The 19,726-nt window shown below is 39.6% G+C and overlaps 1 protein-coding gene across 1 annotated transcript in view; it reads right to left on the bottom strand.

Moving 5' to 3' along the window:
* LOC306877790 (glutamate receptor ionotropic, kainate 3-like) overlaps positions 1–19,726 on the bottom strand; it is a gene marked incomplete at both ends in the record, with an annotated part of 140,037 nt that overhangs the window by 10,142 nt on the left and 110,169 nt on the right. Inside the window, 3 exons of the mRNA XM_079429766.1 lie at positions 1,015–1,232; positions 7,015–7,133; positions 12,585–12,808. Coding sequence (XP_079285892.1) covers positions 1,015–1,232; positions 7,015–7,133; positions 12,585–12,808 — 561 coding nt within the window. The remainder of the gene's footprint in view (positions 1–1,014; positions 1,233–7,014; positions 7,134–12,584; positions 12,809–19,726) is intronic.

Here is a 19,726-nt window from a genome sequence, read left to right as displayed (position 1 = left end):
TTGCGGAACGAACTGAGGATGACGTCACGGGCGCACATTTGATTGACCAGTCGACGGAAAGGGTGTCATGACCGCCAACAAGGGGAAAACGAATTTTGAAGTCGTTTGTCTGTTTTTTACCCGTGAACCAAAAAAAAACGAAAATTGAGACAAAATATAGTTGTTTTTTTTTTCGTTTTTTTGAACAAATAAAAAAATGACCGTTTTCTCGTTTCTGCTTATTTATTATAATTATCATTTCAAATTGAAAAACAAACTATCCAAACGTGCACGGACCATTTTCCATAAATAACTATGTTATGTTATGTTCCAAAACATTTTGTTTTATTTTTGAGTTCAAAATTCTTACATTTCAATCTATCAAACTATCAAAACGTACACGGACCGAAAATGTATATGAAAATATTTCATCAGCAAAAACACGAAAGCAGTCTATATTTTGAAATAATGTATGAATATGCAATCATTGGTTTAAAGTCACCTTGATTTTCTGTCACTCAGAAACCTGCTATATATATATATTTTATTTTTTCTCTCTCTCTGCTCAGCACTACAGCATCTGAGAGGGAAAGCTCAAAGCCGTAAAAAAGTAAAACCCTGAAGGCAAAAGTTGAAACTTTGGGATACAAAAAAAAAATCATTATGAAGGAATACTTCAAACATGGAAGAGAAGTGAGAGCACAGGATAATTTTCTTTTACAGTGGGAATTAGGATCTAACTGGAAAAGCTTAAAAAAAATATTTTGTGGAAATGTATTGATTTTTTTTCTTCTCTGTGCACCACTCAAGAATAGAAAAGTTGCTCCTTTTTTGAAAAGTTAGCTGAAGCTGTCTTTCAAAAATCTTCTGTTAACATTCTACAGTTGTTCTCAACAATGGTGACAAAAAGCCTGCGTCAAGCTTCAAGAAATAAATAACATGTCAAATATATCACAAACAGTGAATATAACCTTAGTGAAATGCCATTGTGATGTCAAAATTACAGAAAATCTTGATCATTTCAGAGGGCTGTACCTTAAAGAAGGACATGGTTGCTCCATCTTTGACTACGCCGTACTCTATTTTGGTCTGTTTGGCCAGGTCATCGGCTGAGTCCACGGGCGAATCCATCCTCTCTACAGTGAGAAAAGCGGCCAGATTCGCTGTGTAGGAGGAGATGATGATGAGGGTGAAGAACCACCAGATTCCTCCGATGATTCGAGTAGAGAGAGCTTTAGGCATCAGTTCTGAACCTGAACAAAAATGAAATGCATTATCAGCTTATTACATAAAAATACACAAGTTTAGCTTAAAATTGATATTGATATGTTTATAAGAGAAAGGAAAGGAATATACAACTATCTAAAGTCTTGATTCATTCAAAGTCCACATGGAGCTCATCTCATGTGGGTCAAACCAAACAAAACAGAGATGATGGACAAACAAACAGAGAGTTCCTTCAGGATAGGAGCCAGTGAACAATGCAATGCTAAATTAGAAAACTGCAAACCCGTGTGTCTTTCACACATACACACAACCACACACACCCTTAACTTTACCTTCATTCAGCTCGGGATTGGCCAAAATACAGTTGACAAGCTATTTTTATTTTATTTATTTTTTTTATAAAATCATTTTACCACAACATACAGAATCAAATGGGCTTTTGTGAGAGAGGGTCTTTGGTTTGTGGTCTTGCTGTTTTGGATGTTTCTTTATCTCGTTTCAGTGTGCAAGCTCTTAAAGAAATGCTTATGTCATGACAAACAACCAGCTGACAGATTTTCCAGCATAACGCTGAAGCTAAACATCTGCTTATCGCTGTGTAAAAGTAGGGAAGGCAAAGTTGCTAAACTGTGGCCGTTTGTGGGTTATTCTCTATTGGTTTGCTTCAGAGTGATATTAATTATGATGACCTGCTTTTCCCTGTCCTGCTATTTTTTTTCACAAGGTCTGAAACACATCTGCCTGGCTGAAGTTAAAGTATTTTCCAATGAGAATAATTACCTGCACTTAACATTCCCACCTTCTTCTCGTAAAGAAGAAAGACACAGTGTGGCTCAGCGCCGGAGACTAGTATTCAATATTCAGCCCGCTACTTAGCCCTTTTCACTATCAGTGTGTGCCAAAGCAATACTGTTTTAAACAATAGCATGAAGAAGAATTAAAGATACATTCAAAATTAGGGAAACTGAGCAAACCGATAAAGCTCAGCAGTCACCAAATTAACATTTTTGCAGTAAGTCGATGGTAAACAGACACCCCTGCAGAAAGAAACCAGCCTAAGATGGTTTGCTGGTTTAAACGTAGTTGATCAGCCCCCTCTATAACCAGCCAAGCACCTTAGGTGGGTTTGGAAAAGGCTTTTTATTTAAAGTTTTTCAGAAGCAACTTGCAAAAACAGACAATTTTTCATGTAGTAATCTGCATTTTGCAGAATGAAACATCCGTTTTTGTTGAGCGGGCCATGTCTAACCTGAATAATTTTTGGACAGAGATGAAAAATGAGCTTTTGTGCTTTTATCAGTTCAGCTGAACTGCCACGTACTAGCATGAAGGAGCTTCCTGTCTGACAGGACATGTCTGAAAAATGACAATGTAGAAAAGAATTAAAACAACTGTCTGGTATTTTCTGACATGTGAAAACATTTATTTTGTTTTCATGCCAATTGTTTTGTGTCTGGTTTTATTTGTTCTCATTTTTTATCAGTAGTTCCTGCTGTCTTGCTCTAGCTGCAATAATATTGGACATACTTCTTGGATTATCCTTTCTAGACAATCATTGTATTACTCTTACTGTGTGTCTCATTACGCTATCAACTGTGTTTCAAATGTTTCTCTTAAAATTTCTTAGGAGAAATAGAATAAAATAAGACAATAATATATAATATATAAAAAAAGACAATTACTAAGAAAATTAAGAATAATTATGACTGTCTTTCTGACAAGTAAAGTAATATTACATTTATACCAACTGTTCACTAAATATATATATATTTTTATGTCTGCTGCAATACCAATGAATTCCCTTCTTACACAAACAAAGTCTTGTCTAATTTTTAGCACCGTCTTACACTAGTTGATGATTTCTCAGTGCTTAAACTTTAAATTGCCGTTGAACCGTAAATCATTATCAATCATTCATGCAACTGGAGTAAGTAAACAACAAAGCAAACACATCTCACAACTTTTAAAGTCAAGAGAAAACTTCTAACTCCATCCAACCAATACATAAACTGCATGGCTGCTAATTTCAGTAGACTGTTTCAAATTGACAGGTATCGCACACATATCAGTGGAGTTCCCCTTCAGGAACTCGAGCTGCATCAGATACGCTTTGGGAACACCTTCAGCGTGACCGTGCTCTGAATTATCTATACAATCAGTCCAATGGAAGGGCGAGGCGTCACGGGCGGGTGACGTCACGACCAGGAAGCTATAAAGGCACGTGAGTTGGAGCCGGCTTCAGCTTTCTGTCATTCAGCAAGCGCTCTGTATGACTGTCAGTCTGATTTTTCGTTTGTGAGTCTTATTTGGTGTTGTGTGTCAAAATAAAGCACTATGTCCAAGGCCACAAGTAAAGTTAAGCATAAGGGCGATCTTGGATCACGCTTCAAGCTGTGTGTTCCTCCCTGCTCTCGTTACATCACGAGCGGGGGATACACACAGTTTGTGCGTGGTCTGCCTGGGTGCGAGGCATGCGGAGTCTTCCGCTACGCACGCTTTGCTCCCGGAGGGCTCTCTTTGAGAAGAGAGCCTTTGCGAGTGTTCCCCACGGTGCTGGTCCCGCGGCTGCCAAGGCAGAGCGGCGGCTGCACTCGTGGGGCTCACAGGCTGATCTGGGAATGGAGAAGGGCGAGTCCCTATCTTCTTTTTCGCCTGCCAGATCTGGTGCCCTCTCCCTGGGTTCGGAAGCCTGTTCTGCGGTTTCTTCCCCCCGAGGTGAGGGCTCGACGCTTAGTCTCTCTTCCTCCGAGGAGGTTGAGCTGGCGAGCGTCGATGAGGATTCGTCTCCTCAATCGCCCCAGTATGAGGAGCTGTTGGAGGTGGTTACTCGGCGTGGTCAGCCCATTGAGGAGATATCTGATAGACTCCTCACCATTAAGACTGCCTTTCTTCTGGCTATTTCCTCTCTGAAGAGAGTTGGTGATTTACAGGCCCTTTCTGTGGCCCCTACCTATCTTGACTTTGCGCCCGGTATGGCCAAAGTTTTTCTCTACCCCCGAGCGGGGTATGTACCTAAGGTTCCCTCTGTGGTACCACAGCCTGTCGTACTTCAGGCCTTCTGTCCTCCTCCCTTCTGTCCTACGTCCACAGAGCTGCCCTGTGGAGAAAGGCGGACCAACTCCTAGTGTGCTATGGTCCTCCTAAGAGGGGTCTTCCTGCTACTAAGCAGACCCTCAGTAGGTGGATAGTAGATGCTATCAATATTGCCTATGAGTTCTCTCAGCTCCCCTCGCCGATGGGAGTCAGAGCTCACTCAACCCGAGGTGTGGCAGCCTCCAAGGCCTTCCTAGCAGGTGTGTCTATGCAGGATATCTGCAACGCTGCTGGGTGGTCCACACCCCTCACTTTTGTAAGGTTTTATGACCTCGACATTCGAGCCGCTCCGGGCTCTTCTGTCCTCTCGTCCTAGTGACACTAGGCAGGGACTTGTCAGTCTGGCGGCGTGGGTATCTCGTTCCCAAAGGGTATCTGACGCAGCTCGAGTTCCTGAAGGGGGACGTCTCAGGTTACGCATGTAACCATGGTTCCCCGAAGAGAACGAGACGCTGCGTCTTGAGGCCATTCCTCCGGCATCCCTGCCAGCGCTTGCTTCATTCCTAGAAGCTGAAGCCAGCTCCACCTCACGTGCCTTTATAGCTTCCTGGTCGTGACGTCACCCGCCCGTGACGCCTCACCCTTCCATTGGACTGATTGTACAGATAATTCAGAAGGCGTTCCCAAAGCGTATCTGACGCAGCGTCTCGTTCCCTTCGGGGAACCATGGTTACATGCGTAACCTGAGACGTGAAATGTGCGGCAGATTTGCGCCCCCCGCAAGCAAAGATGCACCGTGGGCACAGGAAGAGTCTTTTCTATTTGTCTCCTTACATGAGGTAAAACACATTATTACTCCCTGGCCTGCTTTATTATGCCATTTGGTTTTGAGGGTATCATTTGCTAATGTGTGCCTGTGAGGGGTGTGAAAACAGCTTCAACCCCTGCGTGTCTTTAATAGCTTCCTCTATCTAATTCTTTGAGCTGGCGCCTCGGCACAGAGCCAAAGAAAATATTTAAAATGGTACTAGAGGAAATAATATTTGAGAGAGACTGTCATTTACTTTGGTGTTGTGTTAAGATAAAAACTCTGATTAAGGTTGGAAATTGCTTCTTATTCAAAGTCGTTTCCGTTAATGATCGTTGAATGTTTGCATTTTTAATGCATACCGAACAGCGTCCTGAAATACTCTAAGTTTCCCAGTTCACTATTTAGTAGTGATGTGCCACTACTGAATCGAGCCGCTGCAAGATGATGCAAGAGTTTTAGATTAGTTGTAAAATTGCAGTCTTAACTGAATGTAATAAAAGAGAGAATAACGGAATGCCACAACACAATCTTTGCATTGTTTTTGTCTTTCCTGGTTTTAAGTAACAACAAACAAAGTGCAAGCAGTGTAGTCCAAATTGTAAACACGTACACTGGGGAAAAAAGTGTAGAAGCAATTTCACTGAGATAAGCTTGTAAATTCACAATTAATTACACTGGAATGATTTAAATAGTATTTTCTTGCCAAATTTACTCCAATAATTTTATGCAACTTGAAAAACAATATAATAATCTGGTAACACTTTATACTTTAAGGACCAATTCTCACTATTAATTAGCATGAATATTACAGTACTAGCATATTGGCTGTTTATTGAACCTGGTCTGAAAGGAAATACGTTTCTGCAACACCGTTAATACGTACCTTACTTCAAAGTGAAACGTCTAGTGAGTGGTGCTAAAACACGGATTCAATACGTGACCCTGGTACAATTTTGTTACGTTGATATAGGCATGTATTGCTGTGCTTTATTATGTTGCTTCAGGTATGTATTGCGGTGGTTCATAATTTAAATATCTAGGGAGTATTGCTAAAAGTTAATGCTCTAATGCGTTGGAAATATCCCCTACACCAAAACCAACCTTAAACCTACCCAATAGTGTTAACAAATACAAAACTTCTATAAAAACACATTCACTGATGCAGCCATGCATCATTTTAACTTCCTTATATGCAGTATTCAACTGTTTTGTCTAACCTATTTTATTTTTATTTATTTTTTTTTCGTACCGGTGCTGCTACTGTGTTATGCATTAACATTAGGACTCTTTGAAATTAGTAAATTCTGCACAGAACTCATAATCGCAGGTTTGAAAGTGGGTAAAAATGCTGTCCAAGCCATGCTAATGTGTTGCGACAGGCAGCTGCAGTGTTTAGAGTCCATACATCTGCTTTTGCTGGAGTAGATTGCTGGTCCACTACGAGAAGTGGGTTTTGCCAAATTTGACTGCTCTTTTCTGTCTTCTGTTCTTGTGTCACGCAGAAGCCACGTGCCAGCTGTGGTGAATTAATGAAACACTGCATTGAAACGAGAAATAAAGAAGAGCAACGTATAGAGGGCGGGATATCTGGCCAAACGGAGATGAGATGAACCACAGAGACGCCCCACTGTGCATTTGTTACGATAGAGACAGTCTTCTGTCGACTTTCATCCTAACCTCAAACTTACAATCGTGAAGGTCTCTGATGGCAGCTGAGTGTCAGGAAACAAACGCTGCTGTTATCCCTCTAACCTGCCAGTGTGTATGACAGATGTTTGACACCCCTCATCTCCGCCTCACTGACAAGCAAGATGACTACTTCCTCCTCCTGTCAGAAAAGTCTGAACTCAACATGGTTTTGACAGGTAAAGGGTGGAAGACATTCACATCATGCTGTTGTCAGGTTTTTTGGCTTGTTTGCCATCTTTGGAAAGTGCATTGAGTTTGCAGAAGAAGCACTGTACCTTGCTGCATGAGGGAGCCCACGCCAAACCAGAAGCTGTTGAGAAGGGTGAAGTTGTTTTCTACCACATCAGACCCTGGGTTACACGGATGGGCGTCATACCACTCGTACGGGCTGAACCTGTAGCAGGAACCAGAGAGAGTTCTTAAACATGACCTCTGTGTTTAAAGGTGAAGTGTTTTGCACTACCAACGATGCCAAACTGAACTGCAAAAATAACAGTTTTTCAAATTTCCACATCTAGGGACCATTATATCATAGAGGGCTCTTCTGACTTGCGCTGGAAGTACTCAGAACATCCCAGCAACTATTGAGCAGCACCCTAGCAACTACACAGAAATGTGCTAAGAATAGCTCAGAACAATTTAGCAACCATACACAACACCCAAACATTGTGCAGAAACAATTTAACAGTACATTTTAAGAAAGAAGTACACTGTGGCATATTTTTCAAAAAGAATAGTTATTACATGAAAAAAACAAAAAAACAATATTCAACTGAGTGTCATGTTTTGAGGTTAAAGTGATAAAATAACATATAATTAATAGTAACAAATATACTGGTCCCACGTTATATTAAGTGGCCTTAACGACTATGTACTTACATTTAAAATAATAATTTAGTACAATGCACTTATTGTGCACAAACATGTTTTCACATTGTACTTATATTTTAAAATACCTGCAAGTAATTACATCTGTAAGTAATTTCTGTAATTACATTTATAATTACAATGTTGACCCATCCCTTACCCCTTAACCTACCCTTAAACCTACCTATACCACCAAACCTGTCCCTAACCTCACCCGTATCCCACCTCAATAGCAGCAAAAGTGTTTTGCAATACAATATGAACACAGTAATTACATTGTACTTATTTTCTTTATGTAAGAACATAGTAGTTAAGGCCACTTAATATAAAGTGGGACCAATATACTTAATAATGCCATTTTTAGTACAAAATTGCATGTTATATTTAAATATATTTGTAATGAGTTACAATTTAGTACATTCAAAATGTGAATAACACACTATGGGTGGGTAAAATTATAATAAAGTACTTTACATATGCTTTAGTTGGTTAGTTAACATAGTAAAATGTGTGTGCTACTTTACTGTATAACAGAATAATTTTAAATGTATCTTCAGTTGGAAATTTTAATTTGACATTACAATGCGTACCTTTTTTTAAAAAGGGGTCATCGGATGCCAATTTTCCACAATGAATTGATATGATTCTTATGCTCTTAATGAAAAGTCTATAACCCACTTTGGTTAAAATTTATCAATGTTAGTGTAAAAACCTTTTTTTTTACCCTGTCAAAATCAGCTCTGTTTTCAGCAAGTTGTTTTTTAGTCCATGTAGCTTTAAATGCTAATGAGCTCTGTTGACCCCGCCCCTCTCTTCCGTGGAGTGACAAGCATACTGTAAACTTCAGCCGCGAAACTGGCTAACTAGCACATTATTAGGAAAGGCGATTTGAAAGGATTCATAAAAAACAAAAAACAAACAAAAACAACCCTTATATTCACTTCTGCTGTCAGTGAAGCTGGATAACGAATGATTCGCGCCAACATAGACGCATTTTGGCAGATCGGGATCGGCGCATTCCTTTCAAAACGAAAGTAACGTTAATCCGCGTCTTCAGCGACACAATAGCGGACACCTCTCAGCTCACTCAGGGCAGGTCTAAGGTAAGACGGCCTTGTCAATCAACTATCATGGGAGGGGCCTGTACCAAACTACATCATTCTGACAGGAACCTCAGAACAGCCTGATTTGAGAAAGGGGATTTAAATTTTTTTTTTTTTTTTTTATCATTATAGGATGGATGTGTACACACACTTCCAACACACGTTTATGTTCAAATAACTTGTAAAGTGAATTTTGCATCTGATGACCCCTTTAAGTCTACTCTCTGTATGTACATGCTGTATTTTATTTAGTTATTAACTTTTTATATACTTCTTAGATTTGAAGTAGAATACAAAAGCACAATCAATGCAATTAAGCACACTTCTTTTTCACAATGGTAGTCATTAATGCATGTTATAAAATTTCATATTGTGAGATTTGCTACTATACACGTTACTAGTACAAAGTGACTTCTAACTTCTAATTAGGAACTGTACGTATTATAAAAGCTCTTTACTTTCAGACTAGACTTTACTATCGTGGCAAAGGCATTTATTACCCTGGGAAAATATTACAGATTGGCCACTTCAGTGTATTTTGTTGAAATCAAGGCAAGTACTCGCTAACTGTGACGAAAGTGCACGTCTTAGCTTTTTTCAACAGCTTGTTAAACTATAAGGTAATTAACTCTGGACACTCCCAGCAACTGCAGATGTCTGTAATTTCCCTTATAACACCTGTCCTTTAACATCTACAGTACAAGGAACATCTCAAAGCAGATGCTTCAAAAGATGAGAGACACAGGTATCGCCAAGGGACTTGTTAGCAGAGCACAAACATCGTAGCTGGAAACTCGCAGACGACACATTGTAGGATTTGTCTATGTACATGTCTTCACTCACTGCTTGGAAAAAAAAGGAAAAGTCTGCATGTTGGATAATATATCCATGTGTATTATTCTTTCACTGTCTTTGTGTGAAAGTTGATGTATGTAATTGATGTGTATGGGGTATGTCACAGGAATCATGCATTTCACCTTTAAATAAAAGAAATAAGCAAGTACAAAAATTAAAATAGTCCATCCTTCATCTTTCCATCTTCTATGTGACCAGTGTTAGTTATTCTAAAATAATTAAATAAACAAATAATATGCATCTTCTTTTTTAGTCTCCAAGCATTGAACTATATGAAGCCCTGACTCTTGGAAAATTGAAACCTGGATATGTTCTGGTCTTTGAAAAGATAAAACCAGTAAGATGGTGGATATGACATCTTTCAATGCACACTAACTGGTGCATGAGTGCTGAAGTCTCCGTTTGTACTTCTTGCTTATTCTTTTGAAGCTTAAAATATATATTTCCAGGCAAGAGCAGTGCCATGATAATGTGATGCATTGATTCCACAGTCGACTGATTCTTATTTGCTTTGAGAAGTTTGTGCTAATTTCTAAAATAATGTGCTTTAACCATAAGAAAGCAGCATGAAATGCACTGAATTAGAAAACAAAAATACAAATAAATGAATAAATGCACGTTTAAAATAAAATAAAATAATAAAATAAAAAGGACGTTTCATCTGATTCCTAACTGTATGAGATTTGACACCTGACGTTATTTTTCATGAGACCTGAAGCCTTTCAGACTGAGTTGTGATCAGAGTATGTGAGTGGAGTGGAGTGGAGTGTCAACAATTTCCCCTCTGCGCTCCGAGCATTTAATAATCTCTCCGTTCCAGCTCTGCTCCGGGTTCACCGTTTCCCGTGTTGTGCTGAATTCTGACCCCCGCCAGATTACTACTCCCCTAGTATTGGTAGGTTTCGGGTTAGGTGTAGGGGAGGGGTTAGAATTAGGGGTGGGGTTAGGATTAGGCAATCAGGTAGCGATTTCAATGAGAGGGGGTAATAATTTGGCAGGGGTCGAAAATGGAAACAACACCCGCTCCTGCTCCACTCCTCGCTCCCTGATATCAGAAACACTGCTCCACATTCGCTCCGCGTCTGAGGTATTTCAGTATGTTTGAAATATCACAGTTCTGTTCATAAAGTATATATATAAAAAAAATAAATAAAAAAAAAATAACAGGAGAGTTTCAGTGTGGCTTATTGGAACACTAGTGTGCAAACCTTTTCCTACCACACGACAACCTAATAACATGGTTGTCAGCAATAAAAGGTATAATTGCTACTTTTTGCGGTGCAAAATTTCTTTGTGATGAAAATATCCACGTTTTCATCAGTTATTTTAGGTCGATGCATTTCTTATAAATCTCTGCTCATTCAAAAACGGATACAGATGAAGTAGCACTGTAAGATTACATTTGTTTGAATGCATTATTGAGAGAGCGATTGTGTGTGAATAAGTGTTATAGTACTTGTTTAAATCATGCTTCAACTGAAAATATTCAGTATGTAGAAGTAACAAACCAATTCCTTGAGAACTGAATTCCCACTTATGTCCATGTCCCGCTCATGAATTCTTGTTAAATATGCAGTTATTTTACGAGCTGTTGGCATGAATTGTATTCGTGATGCAGCGGTGGTGGAGCGCTCTTGGAGCGAGTGAAAACCACGACGCTCCGACTTTTAAAAAATACGCTCCTCGCTCTATTCAAAATCAGACAGCTCCACTCACATACTCTGGTTATGATGCAGTTTTGTCAAATGGCTGAGGTCTGAGTGTGTCCTAATATTCAGAACGTAAGTCTGACTTCTGTAAAGTCTCTTGTGCCTGTACTCTTTATTAATGATCACTCTGAAAGCTCCTTCAGTGAGAGGTGCTGTACACATTTCTGATTAAACAACTCCTAGAAATAATGGCAATGCCACTCAAAGGACCCTCAAGCAGATTGTTAAAACCTGTTTGGAAAGCAGGCTTTAAATGACTGAATGGCTGACAAATTGTGTGATATTGTAATGTTAGTTTGATCAATGGCAGCATTTCTGCTGCTTTACTATGTGTTACTATACAGACACCAAAAGTGCCCCATGTAGCTGGAAAGCTGACTGCTTTCAATGAGAAACCGTTGGTGTAAACAGACTGACGTTACTCTTACATAGGACATGTATCTGTTACATGGCTAATATAGTTAGGTTTAGGAGTAGGGATGAGCTTAGGGGCCATTCAAAATATTTTTACTGTAAAAACAATATCTTTCTTACCTAAACAACATTAAGATAATTTAAAAAACTTTATGAAAATAAAAATACTGATGTAAAGTATTATTAAAACTAACGGGCTTATCGGGTATGTCAGTAAACATTTGGTGCAAAGCTTTTGGTGTTGATATAGGGGCAGTATCTGAGTGAGACTGGGCCATGTATTATCATCTATATGTAATATACTGTATAGTGAAAACATTTGTACGTGCTACATTTACAGATGCATGAATCTGAATAACAAAATATTAAACCCAGAGCTATCTGCAAATAATTTGATGCTAGAGATTTAATCAGATTTAAACAAATTTTTCCTGAGCCTTTTTGGTAATGACATTTAAAGGCATGAAGCTGACTACTTAGACTTCAGGAGAAAAAATATACTTTTTTATGCCTACCTGTATAAAACTTGCTTTCATTATGTAAGGATGCCGTTTTTGGTTGTTATGATGATGCTATGCAGTTCTTAAGATGCTCTGATTTTTTTTTTTTTTTTTTTCATGTGCATTGTGCACCATATGTACTATTCAGTAGCTACATCATTCTGGGTGGTTGTCAAGATGTTTTTTAATGGCCACAAAAATCCCACCAGCAAGTCTCTTTGATATTCTATTCCCTAGGTATGGTTTGGTCCCTTAGCCTTAGTAAACACCACTAATAACGCATTTCTGTTTGCCCTTTGATGCTTTACTGAGTGAATTCCAAGCAAATATCGGAAGGTACCATGAAGGTTAATAGTCCCAGGTGCACAGGCCACATGAACAATTGGTTGTCGCTCACCTGGCGATGACGAAAAGTGCACAGCTGACTCCCAGGTAGGCTAACAGGATGTAGACCCAGATATCAGGGGTCATGGGGTTCAGGAAAGAGAAGAAGCCAGAGTTGGTGTTGTTGGGTCTACGGTACAGGATACTGATGCCAGTGTTCAAGAAAGGTTTGGAGAAGTCGATGGCTTTCTCTCGCATATAGGTGATTATGAGAGGAGCCACAGCAAGGTCAGCTCTCTAGAGAACAGGAAACAAAAATTAGGATCGAAGAAGTGTTCAGAAACATTGAACAGAGACCGTCTAGTCAATAATATTCTTTGAAAATCAACATGAAACCACACTGGCAACCAATTTAGTTGCCTAATGCAACATATTTTCAAATTAAACAAGATATTTAAATATAAAGATATGTTAGTTAGGAAGATCCTGACTATCCATCAGAAATTAATTATATCATCAACACATGCTCATTGAAAAATGTGACTGTGGTGAGATTTCTGCCAAACGGCATTGCTCCCTTCATGAAATGTCCAGTCAGTGGTGCTGAAAGTAAATTCAGTTTTACCAAAAAACAGATTTAATGAATGAGTCTTGTTATTCTGTATTTGTTTGGTTGTTGTAAGTATCAGAGCAGTAATTACATGATCAGTAAGTGGCTGCGATCGAGATTAAAGCTCTATTGCATTTGAAAATAATAGGGAATTTTAAAAGAAAAGGGGAAAAAAAGAATTAGGGTGACTCAATAAATTACTGTATAAATAATTTGCTGCCATTGTGTGAATAACACGTAATCATGTAATCCATATAAAAGTAACTGTAATCTAATTATGACCATTTTAAAACGTAATATAATTTAATAACAAATATTTATTATTGTATTATTTTCTTTTTAAATCTGATTACACAATCCAGATCACATGTAACACATATTGTACCAATTGCTGAGTACCATCTACTGTACACTAAACCCTACCCTAAACCTAATCAATGGTGTTAATGAAAGCAAATGTGAGATAACAACCTATTTGCCAAAGGAACCATGCCATCTTAGCTTTCTTATCATGTCTTGTGTTTCACGGAACTTGTACCAAAGTGCTCCATATCACAAGTACAATGCAGTGGGCTACCGAGCAAGTTTACTATGTCAGAAAATCTATACATTTGGAGCTGGTTACGTGATGTAGACGTAAAAATGGATTAGTTTTCTAATCGTGCACTATGGTAAAAGTGCACTGAGGTCATAATATGTGACCCTGGACAACAAAACCAGTCATATGGGTCTTTTTTTTTTTATTGAGATTTATACATCCTATGAAAGCTAAATAAATACGCTTACCATCGATGTATGGTTTGTTAGGATAGGACAATATTTGGCCAAGATACAGCTATTTGACAGTCTGGAATCTGAGGGTGCAAAACTCCACCAGCGACACTCACCAGATCCTAATCCCCTGATTTCTGATCACAACCACTTGTCAACACTAATCAGTAACACAATATCCCTGCACTCCTCCCGTTCACTCACTGTCTGGTCTCAAACTTTCCATGTAGACTAACCTGACCCACTTACCTTTTGTCTACTTACCAGTTGCTCCAGTGTTCCTATCCCTGTTCTCCACTGCTCCAGTTCTCCACAGTCTCCACGCTCCACTGTTACCTCCGGATCCCCTGGATAAGGAAAAAGGACATTCACACTCAGATAAGCCCTGGAGACATTCCCATTCCCCACCTGATTACCTGGACATTCTGCTAATATCATTCCCCTCTGCTACTACTCAATAAACCTGTTGATTGTATTGCACTTACCTCTGTGTGCTGTGTATATATGCGGATAGAAGACCAGACCCGAACTGATGACCGGAGATGGAGTTCCCAAACCCCGCTGCTGCGGATCCCCTCGAAGAGCTGGTCAGCACTCTTTGAACAGCTTTCTCTCCGGTCACATACCCTCAGTCTGCCTCTGCCAGTCCCATGGCCATCCCTGTAGACTATTCAGGTGAGGCAGATGAATGTAGTGGTTTTTACTTCAAGTGTCACTCTACATAGAGATGCAATCCCATAAATTTTCCAGCGAGCGGGCTAAAGATGCCTTCCTGATCTCCCTGCAAACCGGACGGGCATTGCTCTGGGTACGAGCCATCTGGAACTCACAGACCACTATAATTAACTCTTTCGATGCTTTATTTTCCCACTTCAAGGAGGTCTTCGGTCTATCCACCTGCTCGCTCTCCATTGCCGACCAACTCTTCCGCCTCCATCAGGGAGATTCTTCGGCCAGTGACTATACTCTGCAGTTCCGTACTCTGGCGGCCTCGTGTGGATGGAACGAGGCAGCGCTACTCACTGCTTACCGTCAGGGCTTGGATCCACAGGTCAGGGCCCAGATGGCGATCTATGATGACACTGTCGGTCTGGAGAGCTTTATGCAGAAGGCCGTTAAAATCTCCAAATGTCTCACGGCTTGTCAGCCGGACATAACCACTCATTCTCCGTCCTCATCAGCTGCCTGTCCTCCGGTACCAGAACCTATGCAAATGGATAATAATCGCCTCTCATGCACTGAGCGTGCTCGACGTCTCGCCACGGGGCTGTGACTCTACTGCGGAGCTCCGGGGCACTTCATTCGGGTGTGCCCCTCTCGCCCCCCACACTCAGCGGTGAGTATCCTCCAATTGGAGCCTGCTATCTTTACCCTACCACTGCTTTCCGTACAACTGCTCACCCCACGTCATTTCATTTCAGTACCCGCCCTCGTGGACTCGGGATCCTCAGGCAATTTCATCTCACAAGCCCTCCTAAAACAGCTTGATTTACCGCACCAGAGACCGAGCTGAAGTTCGAGACCATACAGGGAATACCACTCGGGCACGGGCACATCAAGTTCCGGTCTCCTCCGATCACTCTGCAAGTAGGCTGTCTTCATCAGGAGAGGATTTCCTTTCTGGTACTGGAGGGACCCACCGTCGATATTATCCTGGGACGCCCCAGGCTATCTCAACATTCCCCCGAAGTCAGATGGGATACTACACTACAGTCACCGCAGTCTCCACCAACGACACTCACCAGATCCCAATCCCCTGACTTCTGAAAGAAATGTCACCGCCACTTGTCAGCACTAATCAGCAGCACTATATCCCTGCACTCCTCCCGTTCATTCACTGTCTGGTCTAAAACTTTCCATGTTGACTAACCTGACCCACTTACCTTTTGTCTACTTACCAATTGCTCCAGTGTTCCTATTCCTGTGCTCCACCGCTCCAGTTCTCCACCGTCTCCACGCTCCACTGTTACCTCCGAATCCCCTGGATAAGGAAAAAGGACATTCACACTCAGATAAGCCCTAGAGACATTCCCATTCCCCACCTGCTTACCTGGATATTCTGCTCATCTCATTCCCCTCTGCTACTACTCAATACACCTGTTGATTGTATTACACTTACCTCTGTGTCCTGTGTCTGCTGACAGTATTGTTGGCTATTGCGACAAATATACCTCTGCTACTTATGACTGGTTTTGCTCTCCAGGGTCAGATATAGTGTTGTGCAAGGGACTTTTTTATGTATATGTACAATTTTTGGAGTTTTGAAAAAAAAAATATAGGTAGAGGCATATTTTTCCAATGAGCCTATGTTGGCATACACATATACAAGTTTTTAATCAGTTGTGGAAGACTACTTTTGTTCTGAAACAATATAAAAACAAACACAACTTTTTTTTGTACCCAATAATGTGAATTTTCAATAACATATGAAACACAGTAAGACTCAGAATGTGTATTACGAAAGTAAATAGAGACAATTATAGTTTCATGCTGGCACAGTTGGCGTGCTTCAAAAGGCACAGCACACAATCACTGAATTAACCAACTACTAAAAAATGAACATGATGATTGTCTGAAAAAAAAAAAAACACAATAGCTATTAAAATAGATGAAGTCCATTGTTTGAAAATCCAATGTACATTTTTAATGGCGGTATCTAGGCTCTCTACTGATGTTGGAGCAATTCCATGCTGAATATCCATTTGACAAAACATATAAATTGTTACACATTTATCATTACAATATAATGGTTACCAGAAATGATATAAAAAGGTCTCTCTTGTGAGAAATAAACTGAATATATGACAGCATACAAACCATCCTATCACATGCCATAACACGGGCAAATTCACACTCCTCAAAGTCAGTATTGCCAAGGTGACTCAACTGTTGAAACAAGTGGCCTAGTTTCCTCGCTGTCTGCTATTACATTCCCTCCCTCTCTTTGAATCGCAAGAGCAGGGAGGCGTTCACTCACTGATATCTGGCTGCATATTTAGAAGGTCACCATTTACATTGCCTTACCCTGCTTCTTTCTCTCCAGGGTTGGACAGGAGGTTAATGAAACCAGCTGCTTGGTGCACGCTTCACTGAGTCCTTCCCCCTAACATGATGAAACTCGCGAAGGGGTTCAGACTCTGGTCTTACAAAATACTGCAATCCAACCATCATGGATTTAAGCATTTTCATCACAACTTGATGTCCTTTCTTCCTCCTACAACAAGGCCACTGTTACATTTTCTTGAATTTCTGTGACATTTCATTGCTGTGACCTGTCCTGGTGGTTGAATTGTGGACAGTGAATTGTATTGCCTTTCTTTGTATCGTTCTGTCTTTTCCTGCTGCCTGGGCTTTTTGTCTCATTCTTGGACTGTGGTTATGAAAAGAGCCATAGTTCTGATTGACAGATCTGAGTGCCTAAAAATATAGTACAGCATGTGGCTAATAAGGGGAAAAGAAAGAAGAAGAGAAACAAAAAAAAGAAAGAGAGAAAGAAAACTCCAGTGTTTCTACAGGTTGGGTACCTGCAATCTTAAAAATATTTAGATTAACAATAGAGTTTATTTTTGTATATATATATATACCGGGTTGGACCCCCTTTTGCCTTTAGAACTGCCTTAATTCTTCGTGGCATAGATTCAACAAGGTGTTGGAAACATTCATCAGAGATTTTGGTCCATATTGACATGATAGCATCACGCAGTTGCTGCAGATTTGTCGGCAGCACATCCATGATGCAAATCTCCCATTCCACCACATCCCAAAGGTGCTCTATTGGATTGAAATCTGGTGACTGTGGAGGCCATTTGAGTAAAGTGCACTCATTGTCATGTTCAAGAAACCAGTCTGAGATCATTTGAGCTTTGTGACATGATGCATTATCCTGCTGGAAGTAGCCATCAGAAGATGGGTACACTGTAGTCATAAAGGGATGGACATTGACAGCAATAATACTCAGGTAGGCTGTGGCATTTAAACGATGCTCAGTTGGTACTAAGGGGCCCAAAGTGTGCCAAGAAAATATCCCCCACACCATTACACCACCAGCCTGAACCGTTGAGACAAGGCAGGATGGATCCATGCTTTCATGTTCTTTACGCCAAATTACACTCTTTTAAAGACCTCTGTGTACTTGCTTATAATCAAAGCTCTTTTTTTTTTTTGGTTGTGGGGGGACAAAACATATAATGCAATGCAATACAATGATGAATGTGAGATGTACAAATAAGCATTCCTCAGCATATACTGTCTGTTTTGCAAAATCTTAGAACGTGGCCCATACAATAGGATTTTTGACCATGGCCTGCCGTTTTATTAAAACAAATACATTTTCATAAGCGAGAGGCAATTATACCAAAGCCAGAGCCAGATTTGAGACAATGTCAATATTTTCTCATGGACAATGGACATGTCAATATCAGCTGTGATAATCCTTTAATGACTTTGCCTTTACTTGTCAGGTCCTAACAAGTACGATTTAGCTCGGCAAAGTGCTCAGGACTGTGAAATGTATTAAAAGGTCCTACATAGTCCAAGTCAAAGTTAGTACAGCGAGACAATGAGCCAGCGTTGGCACATAACCTTCCGGCTTATCCACCGGATCAAAGATTAATTACTATAACAGGAAGAAATGACATGCTAAGGCAGCCATTAACACTGGCATGGCTGGATGATTAATGAGATCATCAATTATAAGTAAATCAAGTATAATAAGCCTGTTACATCATTTAACACCTTTACCACTGTGACCTTTAGCTTTGGAGTGGGATTTGTGATCACTTTTGGAAAAAGGAGAAAAATAAACTCTACTTGACATAAAAGGCCTTATGAATTTAATTAATATCCAGCTGAGTATTTAAGATGCGCTCTTTTCGCATTGTAGCTACTCTTCACAATAAAATAAATAAAACAAATTTAAATAATTTATATTTAAAGCTCTTGTCTCTACTTTGACTTTATATATTCCACGAGTCTCCTGGCATCTCCTTTCAAACTTCCATGAGTGATCCATAATCTCCCAGAAATCTGTCATTGTCAGTGCACCAGTCGTAACACTTTTGCAATTTTGGTGCAACACAGAAAGGTGGAAAATAAAACATATAATGTGTATATATATGTATATATATATATATATATACATACACACACACACATATATATATATATATACACATATCATATATTTATTAGCAACTTGCTTATTATTATATAGCAATGAATTTTTGCATTGTGAAAATATATTTGCTCTAATCAGAAATCCAATAAATATAAATTATATATATATATATATATATATATATATATATATATATATATAAACATGATGCATTTATTTATCTTATACAATTTTACTTTTAGAACATTTATTTTATGAAAGGTTACAAAGAAAATGTCCTTATATGAAAATGCAAATGACTGACCATGGGCATGTGGTAACTTATTTAGATTCAGGGTTATTACAGTTAACTAAAACTAAAACCATGCCAAAAAACATTATTTTATTGGCTGCCCACTGCTCCGGGTGTATGTTCACTACTGTGTGTACACTTGGATGGGTTAAATGCAGAGCACAAATTCCGAGAATGGGTCACCATACTTGGATACTTGGCCACACACCACTTCCCTTTCCCTAAGTACTTAGTAGTAGCTGTTGTACTTGCATAAAATAAAATGTACTTACCATGTAACTGAGTTATGGAAAGCCTGTACTTACAGTTTGTAATTATGAACATGTAATAGGCAGGAACTGTTACACATATGCAACAGACCGAGTCTGTTACACAGCTACTTATGTAACCAAAAGATTGTTACATATGTTTTGCAGACTTTATACA

Source organism: Barbus barbus (assembly GCF_936440315.1).
Source record: "Barbus barbus genome assembly, chromosome: 12".
NCBI classification, from domain to species: domain Eukaryota; kingdom Metazoa; phylum Chordata; class Actinopteri; order Cypriniformes; family Cyprinidae; genus Barbus; species Barbus barbus.
This window is presented reverse-complemented; position numbering and strand designations above follow the sequence as displayed.